The sequence below is a fragment of the Sciurus vulgaris genome (assembly GCF_902686455.1).
Source record: "Sciurus vulgaris genome assembly, chromosome: 7".
Classification (NCBI taxonomy): Eukaryota; Metazoa; Chordata; class Mammalia; order Rodentia; family Sciuridae; genus Sciurus; species Sciurus vulgaris.
This window is the reverse complement of record NC_136467.1, coordinates 112,509,887-112,531,214: the sequence shown is the minus strand read 5'-3', so window position 1 is coordinate 112,531,214 and position 21,328 is coordinate 112,509,887. Positions and strand designations below refer to the sequence as shown.

Sequence of the window (21,328 nt, the reverse complement as noted above, 5' to 3'; positions counted from 1 at the left end):
TGGAATACTAGGATCAGCCCAATTGCGGTTCTCTGTCTCCCTGCCATGTTTTCTGGTGTCTCCACAGCCACACGTTAATGTGTCTTAGGGACTTGCTCTGTTTTCACTTTGTCCACCCACTCTGCCAATCAGACATGTTGCCAGCGTAAGTATCATGTAGGCAACCTCCCGCCCCCTCCCCCACTTAAAAAAAACTCATCTGAAATAGCTGCCTGATCTGGGAGAAAAGACATGCGGAGCATAGAAACACACTTCAACCTGCACATCTGGCAGGCGGACGAAAGTGGAATTCCTGGATCGGCTCCTTGGTTTGTGGTCTCTGGGGATTGCTTGTTGAGTAACTCCATATCACATCACTTCACAGATAAGGAAGATGTCATCCCCACGGCATCTCTGATTTCGGCACAAGCTTCAGAAAACCCCAGGCAGCTAATCTAGAACATGATGTTTTAAGCCTCTATAATCACCAGCCAACTTTGAACATATGCCATGCACATGAGGGCCTTCGCTTTCGACTGTACCACTCCATCATGGGTCTGCCTTTGCGCACTCCCTCCCAGTTCCCATCAAAGGTGCTCCTGCTGGACACCGGGGCCTACACATTGCATGCAGGATGGAGCTCTTCCAGCAAGTACCAGGTTGTGGTCCTAAGGTGACACTGGACCTTTCTGGAATGGGCACTGAGTGGAGGGTAAGAGCCTTGCACCAATAATCTGTGAGTTCTTAGGCAAATCCCCTCTGTGGAACTAAGTGTCCTTATCTGTCCAAATGGCAAAGACAAGGCCAGGAGGGATCTTGAGGATTTTGGAAAACTGAACTAGCCTCCAACTGGGCCAGACTAGAACAATGGGATGGAACAAACAGATTAACAAGATAAAGTTTAATGGTGAGAGATTTACTGTCCCAGACTTGGGCTTAGAAAACAACCGTACCAGTCGGGAGTGGGGAAGAGCTGAATAAACAGGAGCACAGGGGATTAAGTGTTGGACTTTTAGTTAATTGTAACAGAGACATGAGAATTTTAAAAAAGAAGTATGTGTACAAACAGGCTATATTAGTAGAAATACAGTTCAAAAACAAGGGAGGTATTATAATCAAATGGCCAGACCAGTGCCAAAGATCCAGGTTCTGTTTGGGGCCCCAGACTCAAGACAGTAGCTGATATCATGAGCGTATCTGGAGAAAACTAATCAACATGGTGAAGAGTATGGAAACCTGGGGCAGCTAGGAATCAGCAGAAAGAACTGGAAATATCCTTCTCCATTCCTGGGAAGAAGTCCATTTAGCAGGACCTGGTACCATCCCAAAGAACCAACCCAGGACCAAACAGCAAAAGAAGCTTCAGGAAAGCAGGTTTTCAGTCTAAGAAGGAACTTTAATTTTCCTTCTCTTACTTTCTCTCCATCCTCCCTCTCTTGCTGTTTCCCTCCCCTTCTTTTTCTTTCTTTCTCAGACTGTTTTCCTCAGCTTTCTAACATTGTCTCCTCGTAGCTGCCAAAGAAATTCTTACTAAATATGTAGTATACTCATGGGCTCAAAAACCAACCAACCAACCAGTCAGTCAATCAGACTAACAGAAAGCATAAAAACAAATACAAGGACAAACCTCGCTCCCACCCTTCTACTCTGGTAGGTACTGTTGGGCATGATCCTTAATGTTTCTGAAGCTCGGCCACCTCGGTTTGTCCCAGACTTGCTACTTCCTAGCTGTGTAACCTCTGGCAAATTATTTACCTCTCTGAACCTCAGCTTCCTGATCTGAAAAGGGGGGATAGTAATTGTCCTTTTCTTGTTAGTCGTTGTGAGAAGTAATTGAGTTCATATGTGCAAAGTCCTTAGAACAGTTCCTAACGTGAGGTTAATTTCACATATGTGATAGCTCTCTTTACTCTCTGCTTGGTTTTCCCCTTTCCTTGGTAAGCAGTCATTGTTTTCTAAAGTTTCATGGGTATTCTTTCAGAGCTTCTCAGAGGCATATATAAGCAAAAAATGAATATCAACTCTTTCTCATTTTTAGAATCCCAAAGTTAGTATATTATACACATTGTTCACTTTTTTTTTTTTTTTTACTCGATAGTGTATCTTGGAGATTTTTCCACATCAGGGCAGAGCACTTCCTCATGCTTTTTCACAGCTGTACATATAAGGAAGAGCTTTCTAACAATTAGAGCTTGTTTTAGAAGAAAGCTCTCCCTGGAGGCATTCAGGACAGAACTAGACAGCCACTTCTCAGGGATGATGGAGTAGAGATTCATGTGTCAGTGGGATAGTCGGCTAAGATACTTCTACTGTTCTTCCAACTGAGATTTCCTGGTCCTGTGTTAGGTTTCCAAAGAACAATTAAAACCACTGTAGCAGCATTATTGTTGTTTTGTCTTTCTTACTGTGTTCTGACCTGGGGCCCAGCCATCACTGGGAGAGCGGGACTGCAGAGGCTACTGCAGGGCTGGCCTGTTCCATCTCAGAAAGCAGGGGGCTCATTCTCCAGCCCCACTTAGAGCTAACCTGGCTCAACCATCATGACCCAGAGGGAAAAAAAGACTCTGCTTTATGGAGACCCTGAGCTACCCTTTGGCAGGTATGGTCTCACTGGCACATGTCTTCATAGGACACTGAGTTTGTTCCCCATTTCTCAACATAGAATTCATCATCACAGGTGGAACTTTGGTGGCCAGCATGACTGGGCTTCCAATAGACAGCACAGGCTCCAGAGCTTTCCTACCATGCACTCTTCTGCTAGTGTTTAATTTGAAAGGAAGTTAGTGCTGACTTGGCTTCCCCCTACCAGCAAGCCAGCAACCAGGGGGATGAGCTCTTCTGACTGGTCATTGGAAGGGAGGCCATTGTGCAGGAGATTGTCCATGTAGTGATAAGGTCCCCCTAGCTCTAACAGAGTCTGAAATGTCCCATCTAGAGATGAATCCTTTCGAGTCTTATTCTGTAGGCCTATGAAAACACAAGTCCTGTTGAGAGAAATAGCGTAAGGATTTTCCAGGCACTAGTTTCTCAGGGAGAGTAGCTGAGGACAGAGTTACAAGGTAGCTGGAGGGAGCATGCATGGGAATGGGACAAAAGAAGGTGCTAGAGAGGTGGGGAAACTGTTGGGGACTGGCCCTGGGTTGGGCCATATGGGACAAGATACTAAGTGTAATCCCTCTTGTTGGCTTGTTTGCTTAGGATTCTTACTTAGCAGAGTGTTCAGTGCAGCAGTGAGCAGAACGGGAAGGTGGGGAGGGCATTTGTGGCCCTCACATAATCTCCATAAGCATTCACGAACCACCCAAGGAAACACTCTGAAAAGTCCAACAGTTTGCAATGCCAGCTCAGCTTCAGGATAAGTCACCAGAGAAGCTCCTGGCCCATTTTAACCCATATTATCATCTGTATGCTCCTGTTCTATAGAAACTCTGGGGCCACCATCCATTAGTTGGTTTAAAGGGAAAGCCAGGGTGATTGATTATGTACTCTCTGTTGTAGGCTCCCCAAGGTCTAGGCCAACCCTTATACTTTTTTTCTCAAGGTATAATTGGAAATAAACTACACATTTTTAATGTGTACAGTTTGATAAGTTTTGACATATGTATATACCCATGAAACCTCGACCACAATCAATCAAATGAATATATCCATCACCTCAAAAATTTTTCTTGTGGCTCTTTATAATTCCTCCCTCCTGATTCCCCCTAACCTTCCCCATCCCCAACCAACCACAGATTTACTTTCTTAACTGTAGATTAGTTTGCATTTTCTAGTTCTAGAATTTTCAACAAATGGAATCAAATAATATATATATTCTTTTTTGGGGGGGTCTGACTTTCTTCGTTCAGTTGAATTATTCAAGGATTCAGCTATATTGTCACATGTAAATAGTTTATTCCTTTGTATTGTGGAGTAATATTCCATGTTCAGATGTTAGGCATCTGTGCATTCATTCACCTATTGACAAATATTTAGGATGTTTTCAGTTTGGGCTATTACAAGTGAAGATACAATGAAAATTCATGTACAAGCCTCTGTTTGGACATACACTTGCATTTTTCCTTTTTAGTTTATCTTTTAACTGATACATATTTACACTGTACATATTTATGGGATATCATGGTGTTTTGAATACATGAATGCCTTGTAATGATGTTCAAATCAGGGTCCATATGTCAATCTCCTCAAATATTTATTATTTCTTTATAGTCAAAACATTCAAAATTTCTTTTAGCTTTTTAAAATATTTGATACATTATTATTTACAGTCATCCTTCTGTACAATAGAATGTCAAAATTTCTCTCTCCTATGACTTAGTAACTTTTGGTCAACTTTCTCCAGCCTTCTTGACTCTCTCTGCCTCTGGTGACCACCTTTTTACTCTAAACTTCTACAAGATCAATGCTTTTAGATTCCACATGTGAGTAAGATCATGCACCACATATTTGTATTTTTCCTGGGTAATTGTCTGTAAGTGGAATGGGGTATACAGTAGATGTTGTTTAACTTTTTAGAACTTGATTAACAGTTTTCCAAAGTAGTAGCATTTTACCTTCCCACTCAGCACTGTATGAGAGTTGTGCTTGCTCAGACCTCACCAGTCCTTTAAATTTAGATATTCTAATAGGTATCTAGTGGGTAATGTTATCTCATTGTGGTTTTCATTTGCATTTCCCTAATAATGATGAGCACTTTTCGTCAGCATATCCTTTTTGGTGAAGTGTCTGTTCAAATAATTTTTGTAATGGGTCACTTCCTCTGTTACTACTGAGTTTTGAGAGTTCCTTATATATTCTAAATACAAGTTTTAATAAGATGTGTGATTTACAAATATTTAATAAGATGTGTGACTTACAAATATTTTCTCCCAGTCACCATGTCTTTTCCTTTTTCTTTTTTTTTCTTTTTTGTTATAGATGGACACAATGCCTTTATTATATTTATTTATTTTTATGTGGTGCTGAGGATCGAACCCAGTGTCTCACATGTGTTAGGCAAGCACTGTACCACTGAGACACAACCCCAATCCCTTTTCTGTTTTCTTAATGGAAGTTATTAATTTCAATGAAGTCCAATTTATACCTTTTTTTTTTTTTCTGGTATCCGGGTGCTTTTGATATCAGAACTAAGATCTTTGCCTAGTCAAAGGTTGCAAATATTTTCTCCCAAGTTTCCTTCAAAAATTTTATACTTTTAAGTGTTAGATCTATGAACCATTTTTTAAAAAATATATTTTGTTTATTTATTTATGTATTTATTATTTTTATGTGGTGCTGAGGATTGAACCCAGTGCCTCACACGTGCCAGGCAAGCGCTCTACCACTGAGCCACAACCCCAGCCCAGGTTTATGAGCCATTTTGAGTTAATTTTTTTATATGTTTCAAAGTTTGGATGGAAGTTCATTTTTTTTGCGTATGAATATATAATTGTTCCAGCAACATTTGTTGAAAATAATTTTTTTTTCTCTGATGAAATGCTTTTGAACCTATGTCAGAAACTGATTGGCCATATATCTGTGGGTCTCTTTCTTCCATAAATCTGAATCCCAGCCTTTCATAGGCCCAGCTCAGGGCTAGCGCAGGGCAAGTGTTTCATAACTTGACTCCAGCTGTTTTCAGGAGTTCCTCAGTGGGTCTAGTTTAAAGCAGCTGGTTTTGGGGACAGTGGTGCAGTAAGGAAGTCAGATGGTGTGAAGGAGCAGCCGTGTTTGTTCGTGCTGTGCTAGCACATGCTGGCTCTTGTTCACACAGCACCTCATACTCAGCAATAAATAAATCAGAGTCAGCCTGAGTTCCTGAAAGACTCTGAGATAATCAACCTTTCCACTAAGCCTGTGAGTTTCAGAGCCCATGCCTCTAACTTGAGAAACCTGGGACTATATAATTCAAAATGCCATCTCTAGACAAGGTTATCCTTGATCCCTGGCAACTCCCCAGAGCAGTGATATTCACTAGAAAGATACTGTAAGCTACACAAATACAATTTTCTAGTAGATGTATTTCAAAAAGTAAAAGAAACAGGTAAAATTAATTTGATAATAAATTTTTAACTCAACATGTACAAAATATCATCTCAACCTATAATTGATATGAAATTGTTCATGAGGTATTTAACATATTTTTGAACTAAGTCTTCCAAAATCTGGTGTGTTATAGCACATTTAAATTCAAACTTCCCACATTTCAAGTGCTTAGTCAGTACATGTAGCTCATGGTTACCATTTTGATCATGTCTTATGTTTCTTGCTTTCATGCTTCGACTTTTTCAAAATCTTTATTCAGTGGAAGACTCCTTAGCTCTGGGCTCTGACTTCCCTTCTCTACCCCAACCTCTCCTGTTGGTGATAGTCAAGATCAGAGGAGGAGGAGAAGCAGTGAAACTTTCAGAAGATGGAAGATATTAAAACAAAGTCTAAGTGTAGGTAAAACAAAAGCTCATGAATCAAGTTGTATTTACTTAGCCAGGGGAAGAAGAAGCCGTGAGGAAGTCTCAGTGGTGTACTGTAGCTAGTTCTTGTGAAGAATTTTGCAAGCCAATTGTTAAACACAGCCATTAATAAAAATTAAGTTGTATAAACTTTTCATTGAATAAATCATATTAAAAATGTAAGTAATAAATACTCTAAGCTCACCAAATCCTAATTATATTACTGTATTTCACTTATCCATTCTTTTGAGGATATTTATAACTATCATGTCTAAAAGTTGGAAAGAACTGAATAATGATGTATTCCTGAGCATCTCTTCCCAACTCTGTGTCATAGCTTGAGATTGGTGAGTATTTACACCACGGAAAATGGCAAATGCTGCAAGTCAGGGCTTTCTTCCAAGGTATGCCAGTTGTTATTCCTTTCCTAGCCCACTCCTAGGAAAGCTCCAGAAGATCCAAATTCAATGAGATGAAGGATGCCAGGCACACTGTACATGTTGAATAACTGTGATTGTGATGATTGAAAATCTGAATAATTTAGGTCAAAAGACCATATCCATTGCTGTCCTCCTCCTTCTCTCCCCAAAGAGGGAGAATGCTTTAAGCAGCCTGCATCACTTCTGTGTTCTCCGTTCACCCCCTACTCTAAGGGGTGAACTTGGAACTTTTGTTCCAAGTTCAAAAGTAAGGTTAACTAGAAATTGTAGCAGATTCTTGATGTGGCCCTAGTTGTAAAGTTAGTCTCTAACCCCACTTTTACTTATTGCTCTAGAGGAACCAGGGGAGAAAGGAAATTTAAAAATTTGCATACTGAAAATCAGCATACTACGGAGATACAGCCACATCAATGTTCATAGCTGCTAAATTCACAATAGCCAGATTGTGGAACCAACCTAGATGTCCTTCAATTGATGAATGGAAAAAGAAACTGTGGTATATATATACAATGGAATATTACTCAGCTATAAATAATAAAATTATGGCATTTGCAGGCAAATGGATGAAATTGGAGAATATGCTGAGTGAGATAAGCCAATCTCAAAAAACCAAAGGACGAATGATCTCGCTGATAAGCAGATGATGATACATAATGTGTGGTAGGAGGGGGGCAAGAACAGAGGAAGGAGGGACTGTATAGAGGGAAAAGAGGGGTGGGAGGGAAAAAATAACAGAATGAATCAAACAACATTATCCTATGTAAATTTATGATTACACAAATGGTATGCCTTTACTCCATGTACAAACAGAGAAACAACATGTATCCCATTTGTTTACAATTTAAAAAAAAACAGAAAGAAATAGAAGGGAGGATTTTGAAGTTTCCCAACACAAAGAAACGAAAAAAAAAAAAAATTGCATACTGGATATTCATAGGATTCTCCACAGGAGTTTGGGGCTTTTCTTGTGTTTACCTATATTTTCTAATATTTTTACAATGATATTAAAATTTTAAAACAACACTTAAGAAGTCTCCCAAGGCCTGCTGAAACATACTAGCTAGTGCTAAGAGTGGGAAGAATATTAAGCATAAAAGGGTTTCAGCTGGGATGGATGAATCTCCCTGGCTGCTCAGTGTTTGGGGACGAATCAATTAAAAGGAGGTGAAACAGGAAGGCAGCAGACAGGTCTCTGTAAACCCCTGAGCTTTTCTGTTGAGTTAGCCTTCCTCCCACACGAGAGCGCCCATCCATCCTTATAGATGACATATAGGATGTCTATAATGAATATGGATTTGATGTGATTTCATCTCTCTGCCAAACTAACTCACAGAACTCATTCGACTTTGGACTATGTTAAATGAGGTTTTAAAAAGTGTATTAGAGAATAACGTTTGAAGTCTCTAAGCTAGATCAAGAGGTGCATTTGGGAGAGAACGTTGGGGACCTCTCTCTCCCCTTGCCCACAGTTGGAGCCATATTTTGATGTCTTTGATTTATAAGTGTGAGAGACTATGGGGATCTGTCTTGAGAGGGCTTTGACTTTTAAGGGATTCAACTAGTTGAAACCTTATGTGCATTTGGAAATAAAGCTCTTTTATATCATTGAGTCTAAAAACTTGAAGGTGGATGGGACCTCGGAGGTCAATACTCTAAACCTAATTCAGATGCCTGAGTCCCCTTCCTTCATGTATCTGTCCAGTGTCCAACTCCGCCTGACATCTCTCTTGAGGAAGCCCCATTCATCTCAGTATAGCCCATAGAAAACTCTACTCACATGGACCCTAAACCCCACTTCTTGTCATGTACACCCTTCATTCCTAGGGCTGGAAGACCAGGGCGGGGACAAACATAGATACAAGCTAGTGAGATTTGTAAAAAGAAGACAGACCATTTTTATAGTAACTCAGCTCAACATGACTAGTGCTTACTAAGCCATCCCATTATTAAAGACCCAGCTCTAGGCACTGCAGCAGATATAAAAATAAATACAATAGGGAATTCACCCTCACGGAATTCGCAAGCCACTATTCATGTGTATTTGTAGCAAACTCTAAGACAAAGCAGAAGATGATCTGCTGAAGGAAATGGAACCAGTATTTGCTGAGTCCCTTTGGAGGTCCAGGCGCCTCTTTCCTTGTTATGGGTCTCATGCAATCCTCGAGAGATTGTGCTCTAATCTCCCTGAACCTCCCTTTCCTCATTTGTAAGATTTAATGTTGGTCTCCATGCCCTCTGCAGTCCCTTCCAGCCCTCCATTCCATGATTCATCTTGCCTTTCCCCATTGGTGGCCCCAGGCTTCCCTCTTCTGGGTTAGGCTGGCTAGCGAAACCGGTGGGCCAAAGACTTTTTCATTGTTGTTCTTTCTTCTCCTCCCTCTGGGATGTACTGTTGACTTAAAACCAGTTTGAACAAAGCATTCAGGAACAAACCACAGAGAACCATCTCGAATTGGCAGAGGATAACCCCATGACCCCACAAGCCTTTTCCAGCTCTAATTTTTATGATTCACTAATTTGCAGCACCACACTCAACTCCGTCCGGGAATTTAGAGTTCAAAAAAGATGCCATGGAAATTGCTGGAGGTAATGAGAAGGCTGTAGGCATGGTAGGGCCAGAAGTGTGGTTTTTCAGTGAAATTAAATACAGGAAGATATTTAAAGAAGTCAGAGAAGCATTTTTTCCTCCCCCCAGTTCTGAGAGACTCCCATTTTTAAGGCTGGTAGGTTCTCTCTTTTGAGGGGAATGACAGGTTTTGGCTGTTATGACTCCAATAGAGCTATTTCTCTGTTTTATTACCTCCCAAAAGCTAGAGGATATGGATGTGGTTGTTTAGCAATAAATTCTGCCATAATTTTAAAAATCACTTTTGAAGTGGTAGGAGATGCTGCAGGAAGACCAGTGTCCTCCAAAAAAAAAAAAAAAAAAATTTTTTTTTTTTTTTTTTTGAGGGCATGAGGGCAAGAGGGCAAGATACAGATAACTTGGCATTCGATGGTCTCATGAACTCTTAGTGCTTTCCAAAGCTCCCCAACTCTTGGGAGTTATATGCCTATGGTGGCATCTCTGTAAGTTTGCATTAACATTTTGTAATGAAGATTAGACACAAGCAGGATAATTGTGCCTAAATATGTGTTGCTGAAAGACCAGTAAACCAGGGGCTTTTGGACTTATGGTGCTCCATGAGAGTTGGTTCAGAGAGGAATTAAAACGGAGGGCTGGATGGGCCCAGAGCATCCCTGTTCAGGAGGATAGCACCAGGTCCTGCAGCAGTGTCTCCTGGCACTGGGTCTGTATTCTGAAGTTAGCTATGCAGTATGCAGCATGCTTGCTTAAACTATGGATGAAAATACCATAAAAGGCACCACATTGGTGATTTTTCCTAAATATTTCTGTTTCTTTGGAGACACCAGATAAAAAAGTTGTCTTGCTTTATTAAAAGTATGCCTTTGACTATTGTACTTGGACTCAGTCAATGCCTTCAGCAAAAGCATCTGAGGCCTGAGGCCCTGGAAGAAAGAGTACATTCATGTGCTGCATCTCACATGTTCCCTGGGCAAATGCCTAGAGAAAATCATTGGTCTTAACTACCAGCACTGTTTAATTATTATCAGCATGTACTACACCTATCTTTCCCTCATTTTCTTGTTTTCTTCAAATATGGAAAGTTGAATCTACAAGGCAAATGAATATAAGATAGAAAACTTAGTTGTTTTACAGCCTTGGCTTATCATAAGAACCCTGTGAAGTAGACAACATTATTCCCATTTTGCAAATGAGAAAACTGAGAGGTCACATGACTAGCCTGAGTTTTCTCATCTCTTGAGTAGCAACAGGACTTGAAAAAGTTCCAGAGCCTGTGCTTCTTTTTCTGTACCTTACACACTGAAAGTTCTTTTTAAAAGAAGGTAAGAAAACAGAAGGCACAAAAAGGTAGAAAGAGCTGGAAAAAAGCATGCAGGCAAGAAACAAACATTTATTGTGTGTCTACTATGTAGCATTTATTATGCTAGACATTTCACATCTTTTGTGTTGCAGACTATATTCGTTTCTTATGTCTGCTGTAACAACTTACCACAAACAGTGAGTTAAACAATAGAAATGTATTCCCTCATATTCTGAATGTTAGTCATTTTCATTACAATGTGCCTTGGTGTGGGTCTGTTGTGATTCTGTGCATTTGGAGTTCTGTAAGCCTCTTGTATTTGATTTTCCATTTCATTCTTCAGGTTTGGGAAATTTTCTGATATTATTTCATTGAATAGGTTGTTCATTCCTTTGGTTTGTATCTCTGTGCCTTCCTCAATCCCAATAATTCTTAAATTTGGTCTTTTCATGATGTCCCATAGTTCTTGGAGATTCTGTTCATGATTTCTTACCATCTTCTCTGGGCAACTTTATTTTCAAGATTAAATATTTTGTCTTCATTGTCTGAGGTTCTGTCTTCCAAGTGGTCTAGTCTTTTGGTGATGCTTTCCATTGAGTTTTTTATTTGGTTTGTTGTTTCCTTCATTTCAAGGATTTCCGTTTTGTTTTGTTTTGTTTTTTTTTTTTTTTTTGGAGAATCTCTATCTCTTTGTTGAAATGATCTTTTGCTTCCTGCACTTGCTCTTTGGTATTGGTATTATCATTCATTCATTGGTATCTTATTGGTATTATCATTCATTGCCTGCATTTGCTCTCTTATCTCATCCTTTGCTTCGCGAATCATCTTAATCATGTATAATCTGAAGTCCTTTTCGGACATTTCTTCTAACATACTGTCATTGGATTCTATTAATATAGAATTTAGATTTGTTTGGATCATTTTCTTCCCTTGTTTTTTCATGTTGTCCATGTATCTTCCCCTCTAGCAGTGCAGATCTGGGGTATTGCAGATTTCCCCCTATAGGCTTATAGTGGCCCTATAGGTTTCCAAAACCCTTTCTTTAAGGGGAGATCAATATTAGCAGTGCCCAAATCAGACACTATGCAATCCTAGACCAAACAGCCCCTATGGGGACAATAACAAAATTGTCATAATAAACAAAATGAGTTCAAATATTATCTTCGGTAAAACAAACAGGTTTGCAATAAGGTCTGCAGTTTCTAATGGAGGACAAAGAGGATGCAGAGGGATGTAGAATGTGGCTGTTAATGGGATAAGAAAAGAATATACAGAAGTTCTAGAAAATAGAAAGGGTGAGAGTGTAATCAAAAGAAATCGGATGTTAGCATGCAAAAAAGGGAGAAAGAGACTCTGAGGGAACAGGTAAACAAAAGGAAAAGAGAGCAAGAAAAGTAAAGAAATAAAAACTTAAATTTTTTTTAAAAAGGAGAAAAAAGAAAATCTACTGTATAACAGTCATATACTAATGAAACCTCCCAGTGTTCAGTAGCCTGATGCATGAGAGGTACCTGACAATGAGCTTCAAGCCTCCAGCAGGCGTCGCAGGATGGGATTTGCCCCACCTAAAGATCAGAGCTCAGGCTTCCAGGATTATCCAAGATGGCCACTCTGGCTTTGAAATGTGTTGGCAACTGGGGAGCTGCAGCTCAGGGGTGGACGTGGTCAGCTGGAGGTCCTGGAGAAGGGATGCAGTTGGTCTGGCAGGGGTCCTGGAGGTCCGGTGTGTTTGGTGTGGTTGTGGGATCCTGGAGGCCGGTTGCAATCAGTTGGTCTGGGGTCCTGGTGATAGGGTGCAGTCAGTTGGTCTGGGGGTCCTGGTGGCAGGGAGCAGTCAGTGGATGTGAGGGCCCCAGAGGCAGGGAGTGATTGGTCGGGCTGAGGGATCCTGGTGATGGGGCTCAGTCAGTCCAGCCAGGGGCCCTATGGGGCCTGGCTGTTGTCTCAAAATGGCGGCAGCCACGTGTAATCAAACCTGCAGGTACTGTAACAGTGAACTTCCAGGTAGCAGCAGGCAGCTGGTGCTCCACTGGCGGTTGGCGATCAGTTTGCTGACTGTTGTAGGACGATCGAGAGGTGAACCTTGAGCATTGGATGATGGATAGGTGGTGTAAGGCAGGCGATGGACAGGCGAGAGGCAGGCAAATGGCGGATGATAGACGCCTGACAGTGAGCAATCTGCACTCAAAAAAGGCATCGATATGCTGGCAGACTGTAGGTCATCACAGCAGACAAATGGGTAAACACCAGGGGATACTGCTTCACTGAGAAACAGATATCCTCTGCTTGAAACCGGCTTTACGGAGCGACAAGGAATGTAGCCTCCCTCTAGTCCGCCATCTTGGATCTCTGTCTTCCCTCATATTCTGAAGGCCAGAAATCAGTCTGAAATCAGAATCACTGCTAAAATTAAAGTTTTGGCGGCTCCATGCTCTGTCCAGAGGCTCTAGGGGAGAACATGTTCTTTGACCTTCTAGCTTCTAGTGACTTCCAGCATTACTTTACTTTGACGACATCACTCCAGTCTCTGCCTCAGTGGTCACATTACCTTTTCTTCTCTGAGAGTCAAATGTCCCTCTGCCTTTCTCTTATAAGAACACTTGTGATTTTATTTAGGTTCTACTAAGATAACTCAGGATAATCTTCCTGTGTTAGTCAGCTTTTAGTTACTATAATAGAATACCTTACACAATAAACTTATAAAGAGAAGGGTTATTTTCACTCACAGTTTTGAAAGTTTCAGTCCATAATTGATTGACTCCATTGCTTTGGGCCTATGGTAAGCCAACACATAATGGCAAGGGAGTATGTGGTGGAGCTGACTGTTCATTTCATGGTGGTGGTCAGGCAGAAGACAGAGAGAGAGAGAGAGAGAGAGAGAGAGAGAGAGAGAGAGAGAGAGAGAGAGAGAGAGAGAGATATCAGATATCAGGATCCCACAATCCCTTTTGATGGTATGCCCCTAATGACACAAAACCTCCCACTAAGATCCACACCTTACAGGTTCCAGTTCCCAATAAAACCATGGACTGGGAACTAAGCCTTTAAGTTATGAGTCTTTGGGGGACTTTTCAGATCCAAATTATAACACTGTGCATCTTAAGAATCCTTAACATCTGCAAAGTTATTTTTGCCCATATAAGGTCACATTCCCAGGTTCTAGGACCTAAGGTATGGATATCTTTTTTTTTTTCTTTGAGGGACTATTCTTAGCCTACTATTCAGACTAATCATAAATGTTACCTAAATGTCTCAGGTTAACAGCTTAGTCATTTATGTATGTTGTCATTTTTTACTTTTCTGATTCCAGATCCCACAGCTTTAATCACAGGCTGTATCTTCACCTTGGAGGGTCACTAGACTAAGGGGAGAGGTGTTATCTAATAGCTTAAATCCCTTGACACCAGTGTTGTGCCCCGTTGGTAACTCCTTGTTGATATATGAACCTTAATTTTCACCCTGCATATGAGATTGATTTTCACTTTAGATGCTTAACATGCGGCTGCCTTGGGTCAACATTTATTCACAAGACTGAAGCCCATGTGGTGCCCACACCTTCTAAAGGCACTGGGTTCATATTGTAGTCAGAGAAATTATGTTGAGATGTGTGGAAGAACCTATTATAGAGGAGCTCAGAGACGCCCTCAGAGACAGAAGCTGCACAACAGGAAATTACTTTTTAGCATGTTCTTTGACCTCTGACTGGGGGCCTACAATTTGGAGGAGGAGATGAGGCATGATGACCCCACAATCCACATGTGTCAATAGGATGTCAGCGCCATGATGAAGCAAGTATACAATTCCTAAGCACCTATCAGCTTCTTGGGGTACAGGAAATGCTCCTTTATACAGGAGGGGCAGGGGCTGGCTCTGACCCCAGGATGTACAAAACCAGAGAGGTATTTTGTCTTGTGAAATGCTGGTGATTCTCTACCAAATGCTTGAAGTTCTCTTTTGATTTGAAAATTAGACACGTAGGCATTCTTTCATCATTTAAAATTTGAGTTTTTTTTTTTTTTCCATTCCCCTCCCTGGACCAACTCAAGCTGCCAATGTGCTTCTTTTGGACATTTGCACAAGCATTTTCTCGTCACTCAGGACTGGAGCCTTGGTGTGAATATTGACTCCTATTTCCCTTAGTTTCCCACCTCTTCCATTCCAGTGGTAGGACTATAAGATCTGGAGGAGACATTGAAACCAAAAGTAAAAATTGGGCTGGAACCAGGCTCTTCCACTTGTTTGCTGTGTGTGAACATGTTCAATCTCTGAAAAACCAAGGGTTACAGAGAACCTACCCCACAGAGTTATGGAGACAACATGAGATAACAATAATAGTTATGTATTGTACTCCAGTTCAGGCTTTGATCACCCAAATCAGGATCATAAGAGACACTATTAAATCAGTAATTTTCAAACTTCCTTTTTCTTCCCCCCCGCCCCCTCTCTCAGTATTGGGAATTGAACCCAGAGGGGCTTGACCACTGAGTCACATCTCCAGACCTTTTTATTTTTAAAGTTTGAGACAGGGTCTCACTAAGTTGTTTAGGACCTTGCTAAGTTTCTGAGGCTGGCCTTGAACTGTGATCCCCTTACCTCAGTTTCCCAAGTTGCTGGGATTATAGATGTGCACCACTGTATCTGGCAGTTTTCAAACTTGCTTTTTTTTTAAAAATGAATCAATGTACTTTTGTTTGTTCTTTTTAGATATATGTGAGAGCAGAGTATATTTTCACATATTATATATACATGGAGTATAACTTATTCTAAATAGGATTCCATTCTGCTGGTTGTACATGATGTAGAGTTTTACTGGTTGTGTATTCATATATGAACATAGGAAAGTTCTGTCTGATTCACTCTTCTGTTTTTAGTTTTCAAACTTTCTAACGATGATCCACAGTGACAAATTGATTTAATAACACTATAAACACATCCACAAAATTCAAATAAAAATTTCATGAAAAAAGTTGATATTTTTCATTATTTTATTATTTGTTGTAAAAACAACAAAAGACAAACAAAATGAGAAAGAGAGAAAGAGAGAGCTCATAAAGTTGGTTCCAAGTCATGACATTGATTGCATGGTTTCAAAAAACATTGCTCTAGCGATAGTCCTTATTATAGATTCTACTTCCTTCCACTTCATCAAATATTAAATTTTCAAAAGGAAGCCACACTCTAAGTTTTCTCATACAACGCTGTCATCTGCCCCATTTACATCATGTATTACCATTCCAAGTGCTTTTGTGTACAGCATCTCATTTAACTCTCACTGCCCTCAGAGGAGGGTGTTCTCTTTGGCTTTATTTTACCAATAAGGGATTTCAGATTCTGGCAAGCCATGTATTTTGTCCAAGATCATGTACTAGAAGTGACTGAATTGGGATTGAATTGAACTCTCCTCATTCCGATCTAGGGTTCTATAAATACAACGAGTTGAAAGAGGAACTCGTGTTTCTAGGACTAAATAAGAATACTCAATGGATTACAGTTATGGCCAGATCTTCAATTTTGTGCTCTCCTTCATAAAACATGTAGGATTACTATCATGCAGCTTTCTCCAAAAGAGTCACCTCCTGGAACCAATCCTAGCTTCATGATTCTGCCACCTTACTGCATCACTGCTCATTCATTCATCCACTTAGTAAATTTGTTCATACGTTAATTCAAAAAATACTTATTAGGTGCTTGCCATATGCTAGGCACTGAATGTGAATACTACAGTGATCATGAGAAAAAAGTAGTTCTCAGATAAGGCACCATTTGGGAAGAAACCTAAATGAAGTGAAAGCACAAGCCATGTGGCTATCTGGGGAGAATTTTCTAGAAACAGGGTAAGACAAGTTTAAGAGAGAGTGAGCCTGGCAGTTACTGAGGAGTTGCTGGGGAAGAGTGATGAGAGATGAGGTCACAAAAGGGTCTGGGTTATGTATACACTGAAGCCATTGTAAGAACTTTTGTGTTTTATTTACTCTGTGCTTCAGAAAAGAACCCTATGGAATAATTTCTTAAAAATATTAGATCATTTTTCTTTTTGCACAAACTTCTTTGTGCCCAGTAGTTCACAATGTTGCTCAAGTTATGAGCCCTCATCATTATCGTTGGTGATAAAAATCTCAAGTTGTGGCTTGAGAAGAAAATACACCCACTTAACCAGTCTTCATTCCTTCTGACCCTGGCTGTATCCCCAGGCTTCAGACGACCTGCTTCTAGGATGATCATTTAACTTTTAAAGAGTTTTTTTTCCTAACTGTTCATTCTTAGCTAAAAATAACTCATTGGTTAAGAACCATCAAAATTCAGAATGCGTCACAGAAAATATGTCACACATATGAGGGTAAGTCCCCTGCTATGATAAGTCTGACTTGACATTTAGCAGGCGGTGCACTCGGAACAGGAGTAACTTGGTGTCTATGGATTACTTGGGGTTTATTAAGAAGGTGTCAGGCACTTCTTCCATGTAGCTCATTCAGCAGAGCAAAGTTTCCCATTTGTGACATTCACTGTCTTTGTTAAAGAATGCAATCTCCTTACACCTCCTGGAGTTCAAGTCATTTGTGTTCTCTAAGAATGAAAATAGCCTACATACAGTGACTCATTAGCGGGGGTAACTTAACATGCATTATTTGGGCAGAATTTAACATGCTTTATTGCTTTTAGTCTTAAACTAACCTGGTCAGCTAAGAACTAATAGAAATCCCTTTTTATAGAAGAGGAAATAAAGGGGATAGGGAAATGAAATAACTTTTCTAAAATGAGAGGCAGAGTCTGGATTCAAATTCAGAACATTCTATATTAGCTCAATTAACTACTGGGCAACAGGCTCTGGGGTATATTTCAGTTGTGTTGTAAGGAAGGAAGGGTCACAAAGTTCAGCAAGACTATGAAGGAGGCTTATTTCCTACTCAGCACTATTTAGTACTTTTGAAATTCCCTTTTTGCTTTCTTTTCCTTTCCTTGATGCCATGTTTTATATTCTAGCTTATTTTCTCTGTAACCCACCTAACCTTTCTCTGGTTTTCTCTTTCATCCTCCCTCAGAAATAAAGCTCCGTATCAGCAAAGAATCTGACAAACACACAAGTGCAAGCCATAGCAACATCTTCACTTGCAGGCAGGGTGGTATATGGCAAGAACTCATCTGTGCGTCAACTATTTAGACAGCGCCCCCTACAGGCAGCCATCAGGGCTGGGTAACTTCATTGAGTGGATACATTACCATTATTCCCAGGGATCTTAGTAGACTCCTGGCACAGGAGGGGCCCGACAGGTGAAGTGATTGAGACCACAAAACTAGCCAATGGAGAGCCAGGAGGAGGACCGAGGCCCTCAATTCGATTCTCAGTCCCATTCTGTCCACTGACTCTCCAACTTGCTTTTAAACATACAACAAGAACTTTCAGCCAAATGAATCATTCTTGAAGGTGAGCCTCTAAGCAGGCCGAGGTGGAGAGTTCTGAGGATGAGGGTGACACCCAACTGGCACGTTTTACATTCCCACTATGTAGGGAGTGGCCTGCTCCAGTTCTTTTTAAGGGTGATCATGAAAAATATTAATAGGGAATAATAATAATCTATGATCAGTGTAAAGACACAGAGCAACCAATTTTTGATGAGTTGGGAAAGTAACAGGTGGAAACCTGGAAGCACATCATCTTATCAGCAAATGCACGGCATCGACAAGCCTTGGGTCTCTCAGAGGTAGATGAGGGCCCAGAGAACCTACTGGAAGAAGAGGGTCCTAAAATGACTAAGCATATCCCTCTCTAAGGTTGTCTTTGCCACATCAGTATAAACCGAGGCTTTATCAATTGGGCCATCCTGGGAATCTTCCAGTAGCTAATCCACCTCTAGGACCGAAGGTCAGAATGCTGCAAGGCTGAGCTAACTGACCCCCTGGATGTGCACACTATCTTTCCTGACTCCCAAGCTCACAGATCATCTCTACCCACCACCCCAAGTGCTTTAAACTCTCCAGGCAAAATCCACTTTGCTCCTGGGCTGAAGTATACTGGGCACATTCTTGAACAGAGTTCAAACTAACAGGATTTCCCTAAAACAAGCAACTCCCTGGATGCCCTGGGAAGCAGTGTGACTACTGGGGGGATTAACATAGCCAGAGCAACGTGGCTGTGGTCCAGAAAGAAAATGTATGTGCTTAAAAAAAAAAGCTGGCTCAGAGTCTTGGGAACCCCATAATCAGAAGCATACTCATTCTGACAGTTTCAAAAGACCCAACACCCACCTCAGCGCTACCTGGCAAGGGTTCAGAGAAATCCACCCCCTCTTTTGTCTTTTGGATGGAATGCAAGAGCCATAGAAGACTTCCTGCCCAGAAGGCAGAGAAAGGGCATGCCTTTGCTACCCAATCCCAGCAAGGTAGGGGGATATTATGGTCCATCCTTGGGTTCATCTTTGAACACTGTGATTTCATCTTGTGGCACAAGGCGCTCTGTGTTCATTCTACATGGCGCCCGAGTTGCTGCAAATCTGCTGTCTAATCTCCAGCCAGGGTTTTTATTGGTTTGTGTTTGTTTTGTTTTCTCCTGGGGGAAAGCTACTCATAGCCTGGAGTGTGGGTGGCTCCTGTCAGGACTGGACATGCAGAGATGGAGCAGGAATTGAGATTGGGGTCTGCAGGCCAAGAGGGAAGAGCCTGTCCTCCCAGAGGTCAAGGCAAGCCCACAGTCAGCCAGTGACTTGGTTAAGGCTGAAGGGGGCAAACATGCCTTGGCAGTGAAAGCAAGCAGGGTCAGGACTCCAGATGGTCAGGTACCTTGAAATAACAGCTCTGACTGGTAGAAAAATCAGCCTGGGTCTAAGGAGGAGCTGAGTCATCTCTGGCTTCTTGATTATTTCTAATAGGCTGGGCATAGGTCTGGGCCTTGGGAAGTCTACCTCTGACTGAAATGAGCCAGAGACTATGGTTTGAGGTCTGGGAATAAGGAAAGTCTTATAGCTACTAACAGACTCTCCTGTGGTCTATAATGTACACTGGGGAACTTTCTCTGTGGGTGTTGGGTTTGCAGGTCACTTTGGTAAAGGACGATGAAGAAGTTGTCTGCCTGTATAGTCTGTTGTGATCCACATTTTCTGCATCTTGAAATGCCAGTGGAAGATTTTAAAGATTCACACTGAGCCAACTTCCTGCAAGGGTCGGGGGGATGGGACTTGGAAATGGATGCTTCTAATGTTTCCTTAGAAGTCTTGATTTTGTAAAACCAGCTGAATCTTGGGACAAAACTAGTTTTGCAGGTCTGGGGACAGCATGCAGCCTGCCTTTGTGGACAGTGGACCTGATCTGTGCTTGGGTTGGGGCTTTAGTGTTATTCTTTGTATTATTTTTGGCATACAACTCCAGTTATCCCTGAGCGTGAGCATATACACTGCATTTACAGTAGGGTTTCTACACCAGTGCTTTGTAGATAATGCTTGGTTAACACATCAGTGGCTACTTCCTACTCTAGACTAATCACCATTCATTCAACAAATGCCATTCATTCAACAAACATGTGCTGAGTGCCTTCTATTTTCCAGAACCCTTTAGGTGCTGAGGAAGGATTCAAAGCTGATAAGAAGGATGAGGTGGATAGATAATCTGAAGGAACCTTGAAGAGTAGCAAGGTCAGTGTCTCACTTGGAGAAGGAAAAAGAGGGATGATACAGAGATTTGGTTTAGTAGATGGGACTATTCATAATCAGAGGACATGGGCAGTGATGCAAATGATCAGAATATCCAACCCTGAAGAGAATGGGATTATAACTTTGAGGATAAGATGGTCTGCTCCCTGAGAGTGCTTGTCACTACCTCCAACATGAATGGCCCTAGGGGTGGGGATTGCCGTGAAGATGAACTTAAAGAGCTCTGTCTTACATATATGAACACCTGACACAAGCAACTAAGATTCTAACTATGATGAATTTATCTGGCTCTTTTGATTGGAGTGGGTAATTCTAAGCCAGTCGCACTGGTTCAGCCAAGGAAGGTTAGTTAACAGCCCTTTGTTCTACTGGCAAGGACTGACTAGAATGGCCTTCATGTGACCACATTTGAGTACTAGATTGGAAGTTCCTTGGAGTCAGTAGCATTTTTGTCTTTCTTGCATCCTCAGGCCCTAGCAGATGTTTAATATATGCTGATGAATATATGAAAGATGTGAAATTTGAGTAAGATGAGGTGGAAAGAATGAGTAGAAACCCATTACTTTGACTTGAGAAACTCCTCTAGCTCATATCTGCTCTTACAGGTTAAGGGGAAAACTTAAATCAACTTCTCTAACCCCACAACCCCACCAAAGGCTGGGTGCAGAGATACCATTTGATTTTCTTCTCTTTAACACTTTGTGTATTATTGTCTACAAGCAATTAAAAAAAAAAAAAAAAAAAAAAAAAAAAGCTAGTCCCAGTAACTTAGACATTGTGGAAGGAAGTCGCTTTTGGCAAATTTTAATCCCTAGGGTTGACCATCTGCATCAGCTAGTGTCTCTCCAAAAAAACAAAACCCGTGTAGAGTAATTCAATAGAGGAAATTCAATGTGGGAAATCAGTTACAAAGGTTTTTAGAAGAGTTGAAAGAGCAACCAGGGAAGATAAGT

At 41.0% G+C, this 21,328-nt stretch overlaps 1 protein-coding gene across 1 annotated transcript in view; it reads left to right on the top strand.

Annotated features, from left to right (window-relative positions):
• Positions 1 to 530: 530 nt before the first annotated feature.
• LOC306665756 (uncharacterized protein) overlaps positions 531 to 21,328 on the top strand; it is a gene marked incomplete at its 5' end in the record, with an annotated part of 60,409 nt that continues 39,611 nt past the window's right edge. The window contains one exon of the mRNA XM_079147381.1: positions 531 to 652. Coding sequence (XP_079003507.1) covers positions 531 to 652 — 122 coding nt within the window. The remainder of the gene's footprint in view (positions 653 to 21,328) is intronic.